Source organism: Magallana gigas, chromosome 2 (genome assembly GCF_963853765.1).
Source record: "Magallana gigas chromosome 2, xbMagGiga1.1, whole genome shotgun sequence".
NCBI classification, from domain to species: Eukaryota; Metazoa; Mollusca; class Bivalvia; order Ostreida; family Ostreidae; genus Magallana; species Magallana gigas.
The window spans coordinates 23,831,597-23,853,022 of record NC_088854.1 but is presented as its reverse complement, the minus strand read 5'-3'; the positions used below and the strand labels follow the sequence as shown (position 1 = coordinate 23,853,022).

General features: G+C 32.1%; 1 protein-coding gene across 1 annotated transcript; it reads left to right on the top strand.

Moving 5' to 3' along the window:
• The first annotated feature begins 15,393 nt into the window (after nt 1-15,393).
• LOC105323015 (homeobox protein CDX-1) lies at nt 15,394-20,839 on the top strand. Its single transcript, XM_011421958.4, has 2 exons — nt 15,394-16,162; nt 19,986-20,839. Exons 1-2 carry the CDS (start codon nt 15,655-15,657, stop codon nt 20,465-20,467), a joined length of 990 nt encoding a protein of 329 aa, XP_011420260.2. The 5' UTR covers nt 15,394-15,654; the 3' UTR covers nt 20,468-20,839.
• The last annotated feature ends 587 nt before the right edge of the window (nt 20,840-21,426 follow it).

Genomic DNA, 21,426 nt, shown 5'->3' with positions numbered 1-21,426 from the left:
ATTTCTTATGTAAAGTTGTTCATCTTTCCTGGTTTTGGTTGATTAAAATGATTCTTTTTCGATTAGATCTTATATAAGACTAGGATGTTATGGAGCACAGACCCACTGTATAATATAAAAAGCATTGCAGTTCTTAAAAAAATAGAACTATTTTAAGATTTGGAAACGCATGCACATTGGCGGACCCAGAGGGGGGTTCCAGGGTCGGGACCCCCTTTTCTCTGGGACATATGATTTTTTTGAAAACGTTTAATTCCTATTTAAAAGCAATTTTTCCCATTAAAATACAAAATACTGTAATTATCTCAAATAAATGCTTTAAAAATTGCTTATTTAAAGAATTTCGTACTACGCGGTACGTCCCATAATTTTGTTCTTATATGAAAAAAACCGTATCGATTTTTTATCGAAATAAAGTACATTGTACTCCCCTTCAGCATCCGGTGTTTGCTACACTGAGAAAATATGTGGACAATTAAAGAAAAAAAACATAAGATTAAGAAGTATCACAGATTTATAATAACATCTACAAAGTTTTTCTACTGTATTTCTTAAAAAAAATTGATTATAGTTCATACAGTTTTGAACTGACAAGCCATCGAGTAAAACGACGTTCAAGTACGAGTACACTCATACATGTACGTTTTACTTTAAAAAGCCGCTTTCAAATGTATTGTTTAGTTAAATAACTTAAATAATTATAATAGATAAGTTTTACTTCGTTTCATTCGAAAAATACAAAGAAAACTACATGACCCGTTTATGGGGGTTATGCTATTTTTCTGGAATGCTAGCTACCTTCATACCCACATGAAACACAAAAGAAAGCATTTTTTTCCAAGAATCGGAAATTCTGTTACAAAATACCGTGTAAGGGGTTAATATGTAAACCATTATGAAAATGCACAACTTTTCAAAACTTTCCTGAATATGATCGCATCTGTACTAGTCAGGATGATGTAGCGCACCCATTACAGAGGTCACATCAAGTTCCCTGGGACGACAATTGCTTTTACCATTGTATCACACACGTACCATCTTTTCAGCAGATAAATTATCCCCATTCTTTTGTCATATCCTATCATACCTTTATTTAAGAAGGTAATCGATAGAAATCAAAATTGATAAATAGTTCAGAATTTAAGATCATCAAAGACATAAAAAAAATTACCAAAATATCCATTTTTAGGTCTTTCCACCTTTCAGGTGAAAGACCTTTTGTTTTTCTTATGTTTTTTATTATTTTTTTTCTTCTCTTTTTTTCCAGGGACAGCTTTTTTATTTCAAGAGATATTGAAACAATTTTTTCTTTATGTGATTGGCCATTAAAAGTTATGGTACCAAATGACCCTTTGCTTGATAACTCCCAGAACTTACAAAGTTATTGCCCTTGTGTACGAAAAGCTTGTTATCGCTACTCCTCTGAAACAATTAGAGATAGAGACTTGGAACTTTTACCAATGTCTTCAGTACACTTAGAGGATTCTTCAATCTACTAACACCGAAAGGATCCGAGACCCCCTTCTAGTAGTTATTGCCCCTGAAAGTATTTGAATTTCCATAAAATCCCTTCCAACTTTTTTATTATTTATCATAGAGACTTCGGACCACTTGGGATGGAAGCGTCTTTCTTGGCCGACCAAAATTACATAAAGGTCAAAGGTCAAGGTCATCTGAAAATCTCTTAATTAATGAGTTTTTAGATCTCTTTTGTTTAGTGTAGGAAAGAAAAACTTTTTCATGGATGTAATAGGACATCTTAAGACATTTTAAAATATATCCCCTTGGCTCTTTCTTTTAAATAGTTACAGAGTTATTGCCCCTTTTGTACGAAAAGCTTGTTATCGCTACTCCTCTGAAACCATAAGAGATAGAAACCTCGAACTGTTACCAATGTCTTTAGTACACTTAGAGGGTTTTTCAATCTATTCATACCAAAATGATCTGAGCCCCCCTTCTAGTAGTTATTGCCCCTGAAAGTATTTACATATCTATAAAATCACTTCCAACTTTTTTATTACTTATTATACAGACTTCGGACCACTTGGGATGGAAGCGTCTACCTTGGATGAACAAAATGATATAAAGGTTTAAGGTCAAGGTCATTTGGAAATCTCTTAATTAATGAGTTTTTAGATCTCTAATGTTTAGGATGGTAGAGAAAAACTTTTCATGGATGTAGTAGGACATCTTAAGACATTTCAAAATATAACCCTTTGACCCTTACCATGTAACAATTATAGAGTTATTGCCTCTATTGTACAAAATGCTTGTTATCGCTAATTCTAATTAACCGTTGGAGATAGAGACTTGAAACTTTTACTAATGTATTCAGTATATTGAGACGCTTCTTCAATCTATTCTTACCGACAGGGTCCAAAGTCCCTTTCTAGCAGTTATTGCCCCTGAAAGTTTCGATCATTAAATAAAAAACACAAAAAACTTTTGAATCAATAATCATAGATAATTCGGACCACTTGGTATTGAAGCGTCTACCTTGTCCGATGAAAATTTATTCTATTGAAGCAATCTTATTTCAAACATAAAAAAACAATGAGGTGGAAAGACCTCTAATTGTTCGAGAACAATTAGTCTACTAGTTATAATAGTTTTTCGTCATTAGTCTGGGTTATTTTTTATTTCTTAGTGTTTCTTTTCTAACAAGCATTGACGCACTTTCTCATTGCTGGAAACTTGGGTTTCTTAAAGCTAGATATTATGCAAATCTTCCTTACCTAAACCAAAATAGTAAAACGCTCAATAATGCAGTGCATTCTGATGTTGAAATAGATGTGAAATAGATAGTGACGAGATGAATGTTTATAAAATACAGTTTATACGCACGGAAAACGTTAAAAAAGTCCTTGTTTATTGACAAATGATGAATTTTTCACATATTGATTTTTATCAAATGTCCCCCCCCCCTTTTCCAAATTGCTGGATCCGCCTCTGATTTACCGTTTCAAATCAACATATCTAAAGTATTGTTCCTATATAAATAAAAATATATACTGTTTGGAAGGATTTTTTGAAAGCATTATCAGATATGTTGATATTTTTATCTGTCAGTATCTTATTCGTCCTGATACAGGCATTTTACTCGCCTTATTCCCCCAACTTCTCTTATAGTCACGCTATTTGGACAACAACGACAATAACAAAATAAAGATAATATATGAAGTTTTATTTTTATTATTAGCGAGAATTTTAAGTCAGATTAACCAGAAACATAGTTGTAAAAAGTAATTTGATCTAGCAGTTAATAATTAAATTATCATTTTCAAAATTATCTGATGTTCAAACTTAGCATTAGTTGTACAAAGTCAAATTAGATAGGCATCAAGTTTTCTTCCTAAACACACATAAAAAGTCAAAGAATCTTCATGAGTCAAGAGACAAAGCTTTTTGTAAAATGTGTTAAGTTAAATTACAAGTTAGTATCATTAAATAATTGTGTAACCCTTGTTATTTCAAATACGACCATAAAATATTAAAGAGAACGTGATTAGTTTAAACCGTCTAATGGCAAATTAATACAGTTACATAAAAAGTATCAAAATGACAAAGAACAGTGCAATTTCTAAACCACTTATACATGTATTTAAAACAATAGGTAGACTCTAACGTGTAATATTTTTGACATTTTCCTTTGTTTGACTTTCATTCGCTTTATGATATGAAATATAAAATTGGGTAAAAAATCATTCAACTGAACATACATGTTCAATTATTTTCATCATTTTCTATTAATATGAAAGGTCAGTTTTGCTTTTGCTTTTAGCTATTGGGACAAGAGGGATAACTCTGAATATTTAGATGATCCCAAAGAACTAAGCGTGGTAACTCTATCACTTAAATTCTATCACCCTTTCATCCGCACACTACCGAATATTTTTTGACGAGATTTCTTTTCTATGCAGAGTAAAGTTAACAAACAATATAGTTGATTACCTTTAAATAACATCGTAAGGAATGGTTGAAAACTTTCCCATTGAAATAAGAGGAATTTGACAGTCATAAGGTTATGGTTTTTTGTATTTTTTTTCAGAGAAAATTTTTAAAAATCATATAGTAAAATATGATATTTTTTAGAGTTTGCTTTTAAACAAAAAATATCTAATAAACAACCTCCAAAAAATATCAAATAGACTTTTTATTTTTTGTTACTGGTATTATCTATGGAAAAAAATTTGTTAATATTTTGTCAGTTCAATGGAGTCATTCTTTAAGTAAAACCTATTAAAAAAGAAAAAAGAAAAAAGAAATTGCGATAATATTGCAAAATTTCATATTAATTGCAATGTTCCATATTCGAACCGATTTTCGATGTTGTAATTTTGAAGTAATTCTAGTTTGCTTAGCCGTGATATTGTTTGCAAATTATTTGAACATATAATGGTGATATTGGTTTGATGGAAACTACAGAAAGTTTATTTCAGGGTTTTTTTTAATTAAAAACAGGATAATTTGAAAACTGCAATATTTCTTTGCAATTTCAATTCAATTTCTTTTAAAATATCAAAGTTTGATATTTATATTGTGTGAGTGGCATGGTTTTGTTTGTTAGTTAGTTTGTATGTTTTGATACCCTTTTAATAGATCAAAAATTATTAACGAATAATGATTGCATTTCCAAAAATTTGATTTTCGGCACGTTTTATTTGATAATAATACGATGCATACTAGCATCTTAAGCTCTATTGATTTTTTTTATTATTTTAAACCAAATGATTTTTCCTTTTTCTCACACACAGTTTCCATTTTTCGATCTGCTAATGTCCGTGTTCATTAAACAAACGCCGTGTTATAAATCAAACAATAACGAATGCTCCACTGTGATTTATGACTTGGCATTCTGGAGAGATGACAACACTAAGGATTCTCCTTTCACTTAACTGCATGTATATAACATTACACCGAGTTTTGGATCCCAAATAATCATGATGTTTTCAGTTTTCGTTATTATTTAGATATAAACTGTTTATATATATATAAAGATGAAATCGCCCCAACAATGTTTTCTCTCGAAGTTGCAATATTACCCAGTTTATTCTTTTTTGGCAAAATTTCATGCCTACAAGAACACCAGAATTTAAAGACAGACATTAGAATAGAGGAGATTTAGTACACCTAGTGTACAATATACTAGAATCTAGTATACAATATATCTAGTGTCCAATGTATACTGACCCTGGTAAAGCAGCAAACGATACTCAATATTTCATGATAAGCTGGGAGAATTTTGCAGAAAACAAATAGGACATAGACAATTATCAATATACAGATTCTGGTAGGGAATATGAAAAATGGTTAAGTATGGATTAATTATGAAAATTAAAAATAAGGTATTTCATTAACCATGTTTTCAAAAAAAAAACCTTTTGCATGGAGTTACATGTATCGTAAAGATGTGCACTGGGTAAACAAATATTATATGTACATAGAATTTGAAGTAGAAATTGATGCAAAAACAATCTGTTCTTCCCGGTACCAATACAAGTACATGTATACATGTAAAGGTTTGATTCACTGTTATTTCTATCATTGTTGTGCATCAATTGTTTTTCTATAAGATTCTTTAGAAATTCGGTCACTGTTAATGATTTTTAACATTATGAGAAAACAGTTCTGCAATGAAGACTTTTTTTTTTTACAGACATGCTTGGGGAAATGCAATGTATTTAAAATTACTTTTCATTTTGCATAATAAAAAAGTCTCTCTGATTGCATTACAATTTTATTACTAGACATTTCACTTGTTGCAATGTACTTGTTGTCGTCCTATTTCAACTTTGTACTTTTCGCGCTGTTTTGAAATTCTTTGCACCCAATTTATTTACACTCCCGTCATAATAACAAAAGACGCACGAAACATTCACAATCGCATCCAAAATAAGAGGCATGGAGCCGAACAACAGTTTATGCGCTTGTGACTTGTATTTTGACTTTGCTTCCTTCAAAATGTTTTCTAGTCCGAAATTTGACTTTAAACACTTCATATTTTAAAGATTTAATAGAGACAAACCCTTGGATTGATTTTGATAGGCGGACGTGCATGTATGTACATATATATAAAAAAAATCTTCGCTATATACATGTAAGTACCTAACTACAATATTGAATATTTAAATTAATCTAAAATTCTGTTGATGTCTAAGTTATTAAAGTACAAATTTAAAATAGTGTAAATTGCATTTGTTGTCGAATCTGTTTTCTTCTTTTTTTTTCTTCAGAAGTTACATGTATCTAGGCGCTTATTACAGTTTTCGTTTTTTGACTTTTATCATATCAAATCCTATTAAATTAGTACTTTAATTGGTATGATATATAAAATTCAGTTAACAATTCAACTCAATCAATTCTTTTTCTTTTTTTATTGAATTTTTTTTTGGTTGCAAAATAATAAAATAAAATTATCGTTACGTATAAATAATAACAAATCAAGCAATTTTTTAAAAATTGTGCTAGCAGACCCGAGTGCAGTTATTTGCACTTACATAAAATTGATAAAAAGTGATCATATTTCTTTTCAACATTACATTTTGACGAATATTGTTATGTAATAATGTATGCTATTGCCGAGTTCAGACGTTCAAATTGACGGTAAAATTGCTATCTCCTGAGCAAAATGTTATTCTCATACTACATCTGTTTTCTTGATTCATTTAATTCATGTAAATATTTTTTAATATTCATTTGATAAAATATAGTTTTGATTATATGCTATTCCTCTATTCCTCAAGATACAAAATATTTCATATAAGTTGCAAGTGATGTTAATCTTCTTTATATAATATTTGTATTGTAAGGTTTGTCTCGAGGGGTGTTTTTTTTCTTTTTAAAAAAATTCCTATACAATGGCAATTGAGCGACCTTTGAAGCAATTGTTGCAATTTCTTTTACAGATCATCCATATATGTCATGGTATAAATGTAAAAGCGTGTAGCTTATTAGTTCTTTTAACTTACAACTGCTACAGTATGTAAATACATTTATAAAACATAATGGGATGGATCAATATTTAAGATCGCTATCAGCTATCGATCTACATCAATGATCTCCTTCATTTGTCCGACCCCAGACGATGGAATTGTCGTGTGCAGAGTTATTTACCGTAAACACTACAATGAGAAGTACACAGCTTAATCATGTTTAATATATGTTATCAAATGTTGGATCATCTTTTTGATGCCGACTCCAGACATTCAAACTAACCGTAAAATAACAATATTTTAATACCACATCCCTTTTTGTTTCTAATCATTGACTTCATTCAATCTGAGAATAAAAAGTTAAGATTAAAAAAGCCGACTATGTTGTTTAACAACGGATACGAGATTTTATGTACTTTTTGTTAAAACCAAATTTTATCAAGTATAAAGTTTTTATCATTGCATTTACGTGTAATAATAAAAGATGTGACCTACAGAAGTTTGTAAACTGTAGATTTTTTTTTTTTTGTCAATTTAGTAGTAAATTACAATTTCATTATAAAACTTTCCGGCATGAAAAATGCAGGTTATATTGCTTTTTAAAGTGTGTCTCGGAAGAACGTTTCATTACAAAATACACATAATTGCCCGGATCAATATCTAAGATCGGTATCAGCTATGGATATACATCAATCATCTCCTTCATCGCCCGACCTCATACGGTGAAATCGTCGTGTGATGAGTTATCTACCGTTAATTTTAGATACGGGATATTTTCGTTATGTTTAAATTAATATTAAAATATGCATTCAATTTACCATAGTTTGACCTTATTTTAAAACAATATGTAATGATTATTTGTTCAAATTTCATGCATCCTTTTGTTTACTAAATTAATCCTCGGCTTCGATCTTCAAATTAAAAGTACTAGTTGAAACGATAGTCAATATTTTGAATAAGATACGTGCATAAACCTGATTTTGATAGAGTTTTTTAATTTGTTTCCAACAGTTCAAAAATGAATACGATTTGACTGTGCAATAAAAAACGGTGGAATTGTGCGTTAAGTACATGCGTAAGTAAATCATTTATTATTGTGACGTGTTTCAACTGAACTTATACACATTGAAATATAACATATTATCACACCTGACCCATCGGGCCTATATGTCACTGTTTTAAATTTTAATACAAATATAAAATTCAGCCTGAAAGTTTGGTTTGTTCAGAGTTTCTCATTTCAAATAATGTCATATGTATACATGTGTTTGGTCGAATAAATACCGGTACTAGTATATTAATATTCTATTTTTATTTTTTTTGACATTTCTGAAAATACAATTCTTACTTATCTATGTTAAGATCGGTATCAGCTATCGATCTACATTAACGATCCCCTAGAATTGTCTGACCCCAGACGGTAGAATATTCAATTTATAAAATAAGTTACGATAATCTTTTTTTTCTATTATCATTACTTTTTAAATAAAGGAGCATATCTATTAAATCCCCTTTGACTTTTCAATATTCAGATGAAAAACAAACATGTTACTGCAAGATTTCATTCACGTGATAGAAAAAAAAGAAATAATCTGTAGATCAGCATCTGTTTCTTCTTCATATTTCTCGTTATTGCATACAAATTACTTACCAAAAAAAAAAACATAATTGGCTAAATCAATATTTTAGATCGCAGTCAGCTATCGATTTTATCGGTGATCTCCTTCGTTTGTCCGACCCCAGACGATGGAATTGTCGTGTGCAGAGTTGTCTACCGCTAACCTCTGATCAAAAAGTACAGTGTACAATGTTACCATATATTAGAATATCTTTTCTAATGCCGACTCCAGACATTCAGACTTACCGTAAATTAAAGATATTTTAAATATATCTAATTCTCATTTTTAATTAGCTGTTTCAATGCTTTATTTTAATCCTCGATTGTTTCATGTAATAAAGTCCCATAAAATTAAAGCAATATGAGCTGCATTTTTCATGTTGATTTTTTTTTTAATAAAATGTTCTTTTCTACTAAAATGACAAAAATATCATGGTTTTTAAATTTCTGTTAGCCATATTTTTGTGGAAAAGGCCGTTAAGAAGCCTTATTTGGAGCAAAATTGAATTATTGTCGTCCTGTACAAAAATTGATTTGCTATATATTACATAGAAGAGAAACATTTCCTTTGACAAAAATTAATGATTTTTTTCAAACCTTATTTATCATAAAAGTTTAAGTTATATGCAGATTTATCACACTAGCAGGTTTTTGCAGCAACGTAAAATTCTAAAAAAATACAGCTCATATTGCTTTAATTCTTTTTTTTTAATGATATGTTAAATAAAAGATGTATTAGAAATAAAACCTTTTTGAATTTTTATAAGTGTTTTCAATCATAACTGAATGTGAATGAACTACGGCTATATAATTTACAAAGAGCGTGCATTTTCAAGGGCAAGACGAACTTATTTAATTTATTTGAATTGAGTCCATCGTCGGTGACCCACGTGTGATTCACATCGATTCTCTCCATCATCACGTCGGTGACCCACGTGTGATTCACATCGATTCTCTCCATCATCACCCGGTTTGCGACGATGAATTGAGTCATACATGGAGTTTTATTGATTTTTGGGGTCTTATTCTTAGTTCTATCAAGCTGGAATAATAAAAAAAAATCTACGGATTGTATATATTTCTTTTCTTTTTTACTACTATTTACTTCTTAAGAAGTTAATAACGTCTTATTGCATTTAAGCATAAGTCGTATATAATATATATTCAATTCATTGATATTACTCAAACTACATTGTATATTATTGTAGCTCTAGAATTTACAAATAATATACTGATGTATCATTCTTTCTTTTCTCTAAATTCAAGTAAAATAAAATCATTTGATTGCAATTTTTTTTCTAGATTAATTATTTAATTGCATTGATGAAGACAAACTAAAATAATTAGCATTTTTAAAAAGAATAAACCCATATTGATGATTTTTATTTTAATAGTCATATAAATAAAACGATTATTAACCCACACTCTAAAATAGATTCAGTGGCGTCGGAGGCAAATTGAAAGTATGGGGGTTAGACTCATCAGAATTCTTGACAACTTGAAAAAAAGGATTATGGTCATGATTATGCCTAACTTTGCTAAAAACATGGGAGAACTAACCCACATCCCACCCCAGCCTATAATATTCACTATTAAATTGCAAATATAGGCTTATGAGTTATGATAACAATCATTGTATCTCGTTATTGCATACAAATTTGCAGGTATTAAAACGTAATTATGTCAATCCATATTTAGTATTGCTATCAGCTATCAATCTGCATCAATGATCTTTTTCATTTGTCCGACCCCAGACGATTGAATTGTCGTGTACAAAGTTGTCTACCGTAAATATCGTTTAAGAAATACACATCTTAATTATGTGTGATATATGTTATGAAATATTGGATTATCTTTTATGATGCCGACTCTAGACAATTAAACTAACCGTTAAAAGATTATATCTTTAAGCATATTTTTTCGATTAGTTGGGTCATTTATTTTTTTATTCGATTTTTTCCAATAAAATATGCTTCAAAAAAATTATTATAAGCTAAAGATTATTGTATTTACAGGTATTTCAAAAAGCTTTTTTTTTTTATACAAGCATAGAACTTATATTGTGGGTGCAATTTCAAAAACCACACGATATTATATTTACAACATTTCTTTATATTACGGTATTTAGACATCTTTTTGAAACGAAAATTATATAATATATCTAGAATAATTAATATTCAAATTTTGAAAATAATAATTTTACCAGTGATAAAAATCGAGAAGTTGAAATTTATATTTTTTGATGAAATATTTCTTTTAGATATAGATAGAATAAATTTATTTGCTCTTTAGACATGAATATATACAGAAAGAACACATGGATAGCATATGACATATATTTTCAAACGATTTGCAAATAAATAAACATTTTTACATGTTTACCAAAAAGTACACGCAGATTTAATTACAGTGATTGGAATACACTGCAAATTCATAATAAACAATAATATATCATGTAATATAATTTATTAAAAAATACACCTACAAGTGTAATTGGTAGGATCCGTATTTCAGATCGCCCTCAGCTATACACCTACATCATTTGTCCGACCCCAGACGATGGAATTGTCGTGTGCAGAGTTATCTACCGTTAAATTCGCATTTAGAAGTACATACCTTAATTATGTTTCATGAATGTTATCAAATATTGGATTACCTTTTATGATGCCGATTCCAGACAATTAAAATAACCGTTAAATTACCATAGTTTTAAACATATTTATTTATTATTTTCCATAAATATGGGAGATCGATTTTTAAAATCCTCTATTCTATATAAATATAAAAACATTATTTTAAAAAAAAAGTCATCTATAGTTTGTTTTTAAACAAAACATTGAAAATAAACATTTATTAGAAAATAAAAGTTATTGCATTTCAAATTCCAGTTGATTATTAATAAATAGTTCGTGCATTTTCAAGTACAAGAAAAAGTCATTATTACATTTTTTTTCATTGTACAAGGTTTCTTAATAAGAATCCCCTTAAATATAAAAACATATGTATCTTCCAATTTAGATTCTACTTTTGATATGAACCGAAAAGATGACGTATAATTGATTGAAATACTTCTTTCACGTGGATAAGTTATTTTTCTTTCAGACAAGAATGTATATACATCAACAAACACATGCATGGTCTCCATGACATGTATTAATAAACAAATGACAGGCAAAAATAAATATTTTCAAGCGTATAAATAAAGTTGACTTAATTACTGTCATTGGAATACACAACTAAATAAATAGCCACATTTGTGTATCATGAATAATAATCAAATTACAATACACATAATTGCCCGGATCCATATTTAAGATCGCTATCAGCTATGGATCTACATCATTGATCTCCTTCATTTGTCCGACCCCAGACGATGGAATTGTCGTGTGCAGAGTTACTTACCGTAAACGATAAATAATGAAGAACATATCATAATTATGTATAATAGATTATTATTTGATTTTATAATTTTATTGAAAATGCCGTCTACAGACATCCAAACTGACCGTAAAAACCTACTCAATGTTGAGCAAAACGTCCATTTTCCTTTTTTTTTTAAATCGTATTGTAAAAACAGTTTCTCTCTTACATGTTTTTATATTTGTACTGTAAATAATTTTAAATTCCCTAATATAAAAGAGTATAACATCATTTTATATATATAATTATATAAAGCTCATGAAAAATTGAACCTAACTTTAAAAAAAACTAATTTTTTGTGATAAATATCTTTACTTTCATGTTTCTGTTTTCTAGAAAACAATTTTAAAGGAAACAATATGAATATTTAAGATATTTTGTTTTTCAGAAACGTTGTCTATTTAATGAATATACTGATGATGTAAAAGATTTCTCCGACTTGTTATCGCGTCTTGGAAATCTCGATCACACGTCCACAATAAAACAATCAAAATGACATCAGTGTGAGTACGGTTAACAGTTCTTTACAGATAGGGGAGGTTAATCGGGAATTGATGGCCGGAGATACAGGGAGTTTATAACGGGAATTAATCAGCCGGACGTTCTCTCGCAGCGGGGACCGGACGCAGAGTATTTCATCTTGGCAGCAAAAGAAAAAGTTTCTGTATTTAAATGACGCCTTGCTGGAGAAAATTTATATCTAAACGCCCATGAAATTATGTTTCTAATCTTCTGTTTGATTCTCCAAGCGAATTATCGTCTAACATAGCTTTCAACAGTATTATGAGATCATTAGGTAGAGAAATCGAGAACATCAACGTAATTTATGCAACTTGGTGGAGAACAAGTATTTCGATAAATAATTTCAATTTCAGGTCATATTCTTCATCTGAAAAGATTAATTTTAATGAAATGAATACCCCCCAAATAATTAATATACTTGTATATATATTAATAGTTTTCATCAAAACGGAAGTCTCCTCAAAATTTTGACAATTATATGTCTTTTAAATTGTCTTCTAAGAAACTTAATATGAAATTGTAAAGTCATTTTATTCACAAATATTTTGAAATGATTCTATAAAAGGGATATTTTGATAACTGATGAAAGTAGCGATCTAATTCTCAAAATTAAATCTTTTAAAATCAAAATAAGATAAAATGATTTTCATTTTTGCAAATATGAAAAAAAATTGGTACCAGGGATATTCAAAAATTCAAATTGTTAATTGATTGTAGACAGCCTTCATAGAAAAAAAAATGTCCGTGTATTACCTGGCAATATCTTCCCCTGACATTTACCTGTCCTAATTAATTAACACAGGTATCATGCTTCCTCCCTGACCAGGTGAGAAACACCCCCTCCGTGGCTGCCAGTCTGACACGGGGGTACACCTGACAGGTTTATGGGGGATCTAGTTCACTTCATTCAGGTATGAAGTGTACAGGTAATATACAACTCACTTTAAAAATACAAGGGGAAAATGGCAACCGGCAGGTAAACCGCAGTCATGTTATACACATGTATACACATTATCCCGTTCAACATATTACATGAATAAAACCCATTAAATTTCAAAAGTATTTATTTACTTTTTATTTGATTTTTAATAGTTTACGGTTTCCTGAAAATGGTCCGGTATTGCTTTAAAAATTTTGCTTGAAAAAAAAATATGATTTCGAGATTTCAACATGTTTATTAAATGAAAAAAAATATCCTTTTGGTTTAAAGATTTAGAACCAACACTTTTGTTTTTACGTCGGATAATTAAATTGATCCGTCAACGAATTAACCTGGCATCTGGCATATGAAGCTCTTCAGCCAACTCTTTCCATTCACCACTTGTTTGGTAATTAATTTATTGCCATAATATATCAACAACGTCGTTAATAAATGCGCATTCATTACATAAGACGCATTCGCATAAACCCCAAACAAGTAAAATATTTTAAAACGGTTGAGAAAAAGAATGATTCAGAGTCCGGAACTGGGAGGGGTACTTTTAATATTATACATGAGGAAAATGAAAGGCGAGAAAATCCAGTCCTGTTGACTTTTCTCCGAGTTTTCTTTTGATCGAATTCGTGCTTTGTACACAAAAGTGGAACCAGTGAACAGTGCGGATCAAACAGCCTTTTCAGTTTTGTAATATGTGAAAGACGGGAATAAAAACAAAGAAAATATCAGTTTAATTAGAATCTTATCAAATTTATGGAGAGTTTTTATCTTATGAAGACCATTGCGGCACGCCGCTCGTGCCTCGCTAGCAACCGGACGCCACAGATCGCCAGGAAGCGGGGAGTGCGGCATTTTATTCCTGTGGCCAGACCTAAGTCCTCTTTGTAAACAACAAACACAGCTCATTGCTCCAGAATTCCGATTCAATTACTAATTACATATGAAAAATTTTAATATCAAAATAACCCTCTCTCTTTCTCTCTCTCTCTCTTTCTCTCTCTCGCGTAGAAAATTGATCATAATTTACATATAGTTACCAAATATAAAATTTAAAACATTATTTTTGAATTTCATGTTAACTTCGGGACATAAAAAGGTGGAATTCCGATGGGTGAACTTGAATTTCATTTTCGACTACGAACATTGATGGAAACAAAATTACCTATTCATAACACACACCTAAGATACTGAGTTGTCGGGAAATTTGATCTTGTACAAACGTTGTTTCCCTATCTGGATGACTCCCCAATAAAGTTCTTCATACGTAACTCTGTATCTGATAAACCTGCTTACTCTGGTCTCTCCCGTATCTTTATTGCACAGAGGACGGAGTTCAAAGCAAGAGTCCCAGAATACTTCAAAATTCAGTCACAAAATCTACCGCATTACATTGTATCTATACCCAGTCCTACGCAAAAATCATTAACATATTAATGAGTAATCATTATAAATTACCCAAGATTTATTTTTTTGAATAGCTACAGTATTATTTTTTCAAAATATAAAAATCTGCAAAAATCAATATAAATATATTTTTTAATTAAAATAGTCGGTGCATTTGAAAATAAGAAACGTAATCCTGTGATTAGATTTAATTATTGGAACAAACTACAAAATAACGGTCCCAAATCTCCGTAAAATACGGTGCTGTATGGTGCAGAGAGGAACCATATTAGCTCATTAATCCCATAATATTTACTATAAGACTTTAATTGCCGTGTAATAAGGTAAACAGTCGGTGTGGCTGTAAGATTTACACCTGAAGCACACGATGAAGAAAGTTACCGAGACATCAAAGTCATCCCGGCCACCGATACCAAAAGGTGAGAAAAGAATCGTACTGTCTCGGCTCCGCGTCAGCCAATCAGAACAGCGGGTTTTATTCGAAAGGGAAAAGGGGGCGGAGTTTATGCCTTATATGGCAAGCCAGGTACTCATAAAACACATTGATTCCAAACAATTTGCCATCGATACCTATCAATGATTGAAAGTATACGGAAATTGAAAGATACCTCTGAGACTATAAATTGTTAGCTACACGGCAATTTATAGAGTTGTAAAAATCGTCTCTGCAAGGTTATAGCTTGGATTGACCTCTGACGGAATATTATTGCAGTACTGTAAAATTGTAAAATATTGCACGACTGATTTATTTTCCAAAACACGGGAAAAATATTAACGGATTATTTTGGGATTTTTTTTTATTGGTGTGAAAATTTGTGAAGATGGTTTTGTGTCAGGAGAACGCCAACATGTTCCAATCCCGCCACTCTCCCCCAGCAAACGGCTACAATTTTGGACACTTTTCCGGATACATGCCTCAAACCAACCAGTACCCCGCTCCAACGGGACAGACCCACGACTATGGACAGTACCAGATGGACCCCGGGGCTTTCCAGCAGGCCCCCTGTTACATGACATACGGGTCCCGACCTGTTGAAGAGTGGGTCAACGGATACGGGATCCCAAACTCCACAGGCACCGTCAGTCCTCACAGCTACTCCTACCGACCGGCCCCTCCCATGGGGGTAGACTACACCCAGCAACAAGTGTCCCAGAATAACGGCGTAAACCAGAATTTGTCGGTGCTCGGAAGCTCCCCCCAGCCTGTGTGTTCTCCCACCGCCTCTACCAGCTCCAGTGGCAGTCCCGGGTCCCCCTCCAACAAACAGCTCCGACCCCCCTATGACTGGATGAAGAAAACCTCATACGCTCCTAGTGGCCCCCTTCCTGGTTAGTATCCATTGACTAGTACATGTAGATGAAAACATTTTTTATCAAATGGTTTTAGTCCAGTTCCTGTTTACATATTTTAGTAAGAGACATGAAATTTAGAATTGCTCGCGCAAATGACTAGAGTATGTATCTGTTTCTCTTAATTTCTAGGTTAATTAATGTTATCTTTGAAAAATCAAAACGTTTAATCATTAATAATCTAAAGATTGGGAATCATTAAATAATGGAAGAAAAAAAACAACCTTTCATCATTCCAAAAGACGTAAGGTGAATCATATTAAAGAAATACAAAAAAAAAAAATATTTCCCGGTGAAAATAAAAAGGAGAATAGATTATCTATTAGATATAAAGTAAAGACATTATTAAATTAAATTATAATTTAATCTTAATTTATTTTGAAATTTTCATTGAATAAGTTTTGGACCGGTGGCAATAAGCGTGCAACAATAAACAAATAATAGAGTAATTGTTGTTGAGTACACCTTTTTCGGAGTACACCTGCAGTCTGTTACCCCCACCCCGTGCTACATGTACCGTATCTGCCCCCGGGGCTGCGTGAAATCCAATCTAGGAGGTGTGAACAGATCGTAGGGTCCCCTACAAAACCGATTGTCCGCTTAATTAAACCGACGGGACGGGACTCTTTCGTGGACAAATGCCCCACTAATCCTTTTATCCAGACTCTATTGCTCTCTGATAGAAGTTAAAATGTAACACTTTGGTTTTACAGACCATTTCAATGTTTGACAACAGGATTGTTTTATTCATCTATTTGTTTGAATGTGGGATCATTTCTTTTTTTTTTCAATACATGAAAGCCTGTTCCGAAAATTAAAATTCCCTCACATTTTTTCCTTTCAATTTTATAATAATTACCCTTCCATTTTCAGTAGATGTGTTGTCGTAAATGATATACATTAATGATTTGATGATAAATAGAAAATATTGTAAGAATGATAACCATAATAATGATATTGATAGATTGTATATAAATTTAAAGAAATTTTGCTGAATTCGAATAAGTTATGTTGATATAAGCAAACGAAATCGTGGACTTAAAATCATTTCAAATACATAAATTTGTAAGCATTTCGAGGATTTTATTAAATGTATTTAGATTTTTTTTAAACGGAAAATTGCGATTTTTGTTATTTTAGAATTTTCAAAAATAATTATCAATGCACTTGAATTAAATACATTATTTTATTTTATCTCTTCTGCAAATAGTAATAGTTAAACTTAATCGAAATCTTCCTCAAAATAAAATATTTTTTATGGACTTTCGTTGCCAGAAAATAAATAAGGAAAAGTCTTTTTACGTCCGGACTTAATTTCTGTCTCATAAATCGACCCGACTCTAATATTGGACAGAGATTTGTCAAACGCATGTTTCTGGGGATCAGGCGTTTAGAGTGCTCCCCTGACGGGTCCCTAAGGAAGAGCAAACCCCCCAACACGTGCTTTCCGAATTACCATCTAGTTCACAGCTCTCTAATCAGCGAACGTGTTTTCAAATAACGTTCATGTTTTGAAAAGAGAGGTTTTAAATTGATAAGAATGACATAGATACTTAAATTAATTTGAAATCCATCAAAGAACGGCTTTGGAGAGAGATAGAGAATTGGCTTTTAACGGTGAGATTCTATTCAAACCGAGGGACTAAGGAGAGTCGTCCATCTTGCACACAGATCACCTAAAATAAATAAGAAACAAGATTTATGTAATTTGAAAGAAAGAGTTGACGAAGGAGTTATTCGGAATTTTCAGTGGCTACCGATCCCGGCTTTGCGATATTTTCAGAAAGATCAAGCTCGCAGAATACATCATAGAAAATTGCGATCGGGGTTTAAGAGTGTGAATTTTTTCATTTTAATTTCAAGCCGCTTATCAGAGCACTAATGCCACACGTCAACGTAAAGGCAGAAATATTATTTGATGTTTTTTACGGTATTGAATGGGACTCTGGTCATCTTTGATAAGAGTGTATTTAGTCCGCCGCCTCTTAGGATCAAAAGGGAACATCCCCAGATCACATAATGGTCTTGTAGACAAAACCACAGGCAGGGGACGGACGTAGATCAAATTATTTAATATCGATGAATTTAAAAACAATAAGTTATCTACGTTTCTTTCATGTTATTTCAATTCCAGTCATATTGTCAACTGTCGGAAATCTTTAAACCGATGTCGCACATTGCGTTTATTATTTTCTTTTTCTGGTATAAAACAAACACAGACATATGTCGAAGTTAAGTTAAATCAATTTCCCGAAGTTATATTTCCCAGTTTCGAGGCGAAAAAGGCGGTTTACTCTACGTTGATTAGAACATTAGGATTATATTAAATACTTGCGAACCCACATTTTGTGATTTTGGCACCGATGCGGAAACTTTTCGACCCATGAAATGCACATTAAACACTGGAATCGTGATCCCATATGTATTAAAAGCAAACAGGAAGCTGGGATTGGATACTGCGCGCGCCTCAACGATCTATGAAATTGATGTCTATTAAACTCCCTTAAAACCCTTCCCAATTACACAACTTATAAAAATCATTTTCACATAAACCCATTTTCCCGAAAAGAACTCCCCAAGTAAAGAAACCATCCTCGTTACAAATTTAAACCCCCCAAAAAGACATAGCTGGACACGCTTGCGTCAGGGAAGATCAAAAGACTTGAAGGACCACCCCTTGTGTGCATAGAAACCTCGCCGGGAAGTCAAGACTTTCCATTATGTTAGAAACTGGTCTTGTTCAATGATAATTCTATCTATTTAATTGAGCGTAGATTAACACCCCAAATTGATTTAGCTGTATCGGTGTAAGCCAAACAATTTCACACCTCGGATAAAGCGCCCCGCTAGCTGTCAAGTCGGTGGTAATTGGTCGTAGAAAATGAAATTTTACAAGGTTTTTGAACAGAGTGACGCAATACTCGTACATCAGTCAGGACTGTCCGGCCTAGGATGGGTTGCTGGCCTTTGAAAATACGTCACGATTTAGCGTATTTATGCAAGACCAAGAACCTTTAGTAATTGTAACGGTTCTGAGCAATAAAGTTATAAGCAGAAACATAAAGGAATCATCGATATTGCACTAATAAAATTACCGTAAACATTCGTGGTTAAATGAAGTCTCTAATCTGATTACCATGATTTGTTTGCAATAACAGACACTAAGATTGACAAATAACTAAACTAAGTGAAAACAAAGATGACACCTTGTAGTAACTCTTACAAAACACGATTATCTAATGGTTCAAAGCAACAAAATACGTGTATTTATTTATTTATTTATTATATTGTTAATTGCACGCGAATTTGAGTTGAGGGTTTTCATCTTTAATTTACCCGAGTTGATCTAAAAATTCAAAGAATTGTACATAAGTGCTAACTTGTTCAACGTGTTTCGCTTATTGAATAATGAAAAAAAAGCCCGGATATTTTGTGCATTACAATAAAAGCTAACGGAAAATAGCCGATAGATTTATAGGGTTAAATGGAAGGCTAGGGAATACAGGTGATAATTGCAGATTCTGACCTAGTCGAGAAGGGCAACGTTAATATTTTATAACTCCTTAAACAAGAAAAACTCACTGAGGACCCGGTTTCAGCGTCATAATTGATGTTAGCTCCATCTGGTCCAATCAATACAAAATTCCCTCCAGCTTCCCTTGTTTTTCTATTATATGTTTCATATTCTCAAATCACCCAAACGCATTCTGTCTCTTAAAATATTTATAGAAATCATATTTCTACGAGCAGTATTTATTCATTCCAATAAGCCGTTTGTTCAGTTTTACTTTTTTTGTTTTAGGTAAGACTCGCACCAAGGACAAGTATAGAGTGGTGTACAGCGACCATCAGCGCCTCGAGTTGGAAAAAGAGTTCCACTACAGTCGCTACATCACCATCAGGAGGAAAGCCGAGCTGGCCCAAAATCTCGCTCTCTCCGAAAGGCAAGTTAAAATCTGGTTCCAGAACAGGCGCGCCAAGGAAAGGAAACAAAACAAGAAACGCGATGAGATCAGCCCCTCAAACCCTGACATGCCGCAGATGCCACTTCCGGTACACAACTCCGCTCAGCCAATTATCAAGCAGGACCCAATGGATGACTACGGTCACGAAATGTCGCCCCAGATTCAGGATCACAAAGAGGGCATCATTCAATCCCACCATTCCCCCGAGTTCCACCAAACTCCATCCCCCGTCACAAGCAATATCAATCCCGTCATGCAACAGTCAGCTCCAATTTCAGTGATTAAGATGGACCCACAAGAGCTAGTGTCACAAGCATAATTTCGTCATTTCCCCCATGTGCTACAATTTATATGACGTCATGCACAATCTCCCCATATCAGGTGCGTGAGACACAAGGGAGACGGGCACTGGGCCCGAATCGTGAATGAAACGAAGACTCTAAGCCGAGGAATTTGAAATAACCAGTGCCCCCTTTTAGAGTGACTAAATACTCAGAGAATTTTTTGAAGTGTCAATTTGTTAACACTTTTTGTCATGTATGATTACGCATGTATATGTATCATTATTCGCTTTCATGTCACAATTGATACAATTTTTGCGGTTTTTGCATATTATAAGAGATATATTTATTGAAACATGTTGAAAACAAATGGAAAGATTGTACATAATAAAACACACGAGTGAATGATATATACCAATGTTGTAGTTTTTGTTGCTTTCCTAACAAAGGTGTTAAATAATTCAGAAATAATTATGAAATTCAGAGCCGACTATTTAATCCGAAATCTCAGATGAAATGCTCTTTGGCGGTTTTTGAATTCTTCACTAAGGATGGGTATTTCAAAAAAAAAATTACAGTACTGCAGTATGATACTAATAAAGACAAATTGTGATTAAGGTTTATTGCATTCAAAGAAAATACATGTTAGGTAGTCAAACAGGAATAGTGAAAGGCAGAGTTTAGTTTATTTCTTCCTTAAGCCAATTGGTTCATCAGATACAAAGAATACATAATACAAATACAAATATACAATATAAGAAATAATATGTAGCAATACATGTATTAAATGCATCAAAGTAATACAGTAATTCCGGCCACAGAGGGATGAACATATAGACTACATGTAGATTTAGTATAGTACGTTATAGGGTCTACAGGAACAGGGGTAGAAGAAGCAATATTAGTAATGACGAAATGCAACAATCCAACATTTCATTCTCTAGATGGACTAATACATTTTCTTCCGAAAAAAACACATTTAAAATATTGCGATATT

Excerpts from the sequence above, each read along its gene's own strand:
- LOC105323015 (XM_011421958.4), top strand. The coding sequence starts at position 15,655 with ATGGTTTTGTGTCAGGAGAACGCCAACATGTTCCAATCCCGCCACTCT. Across the intron at positions 16,163-19,985 it reads TCCTAGTGGCCCCCTTCCTG|GTAAGACTCGCACCAAGGAC; the intron begins GTTAGTATCCAT and ends TTTTTGTTTTAG.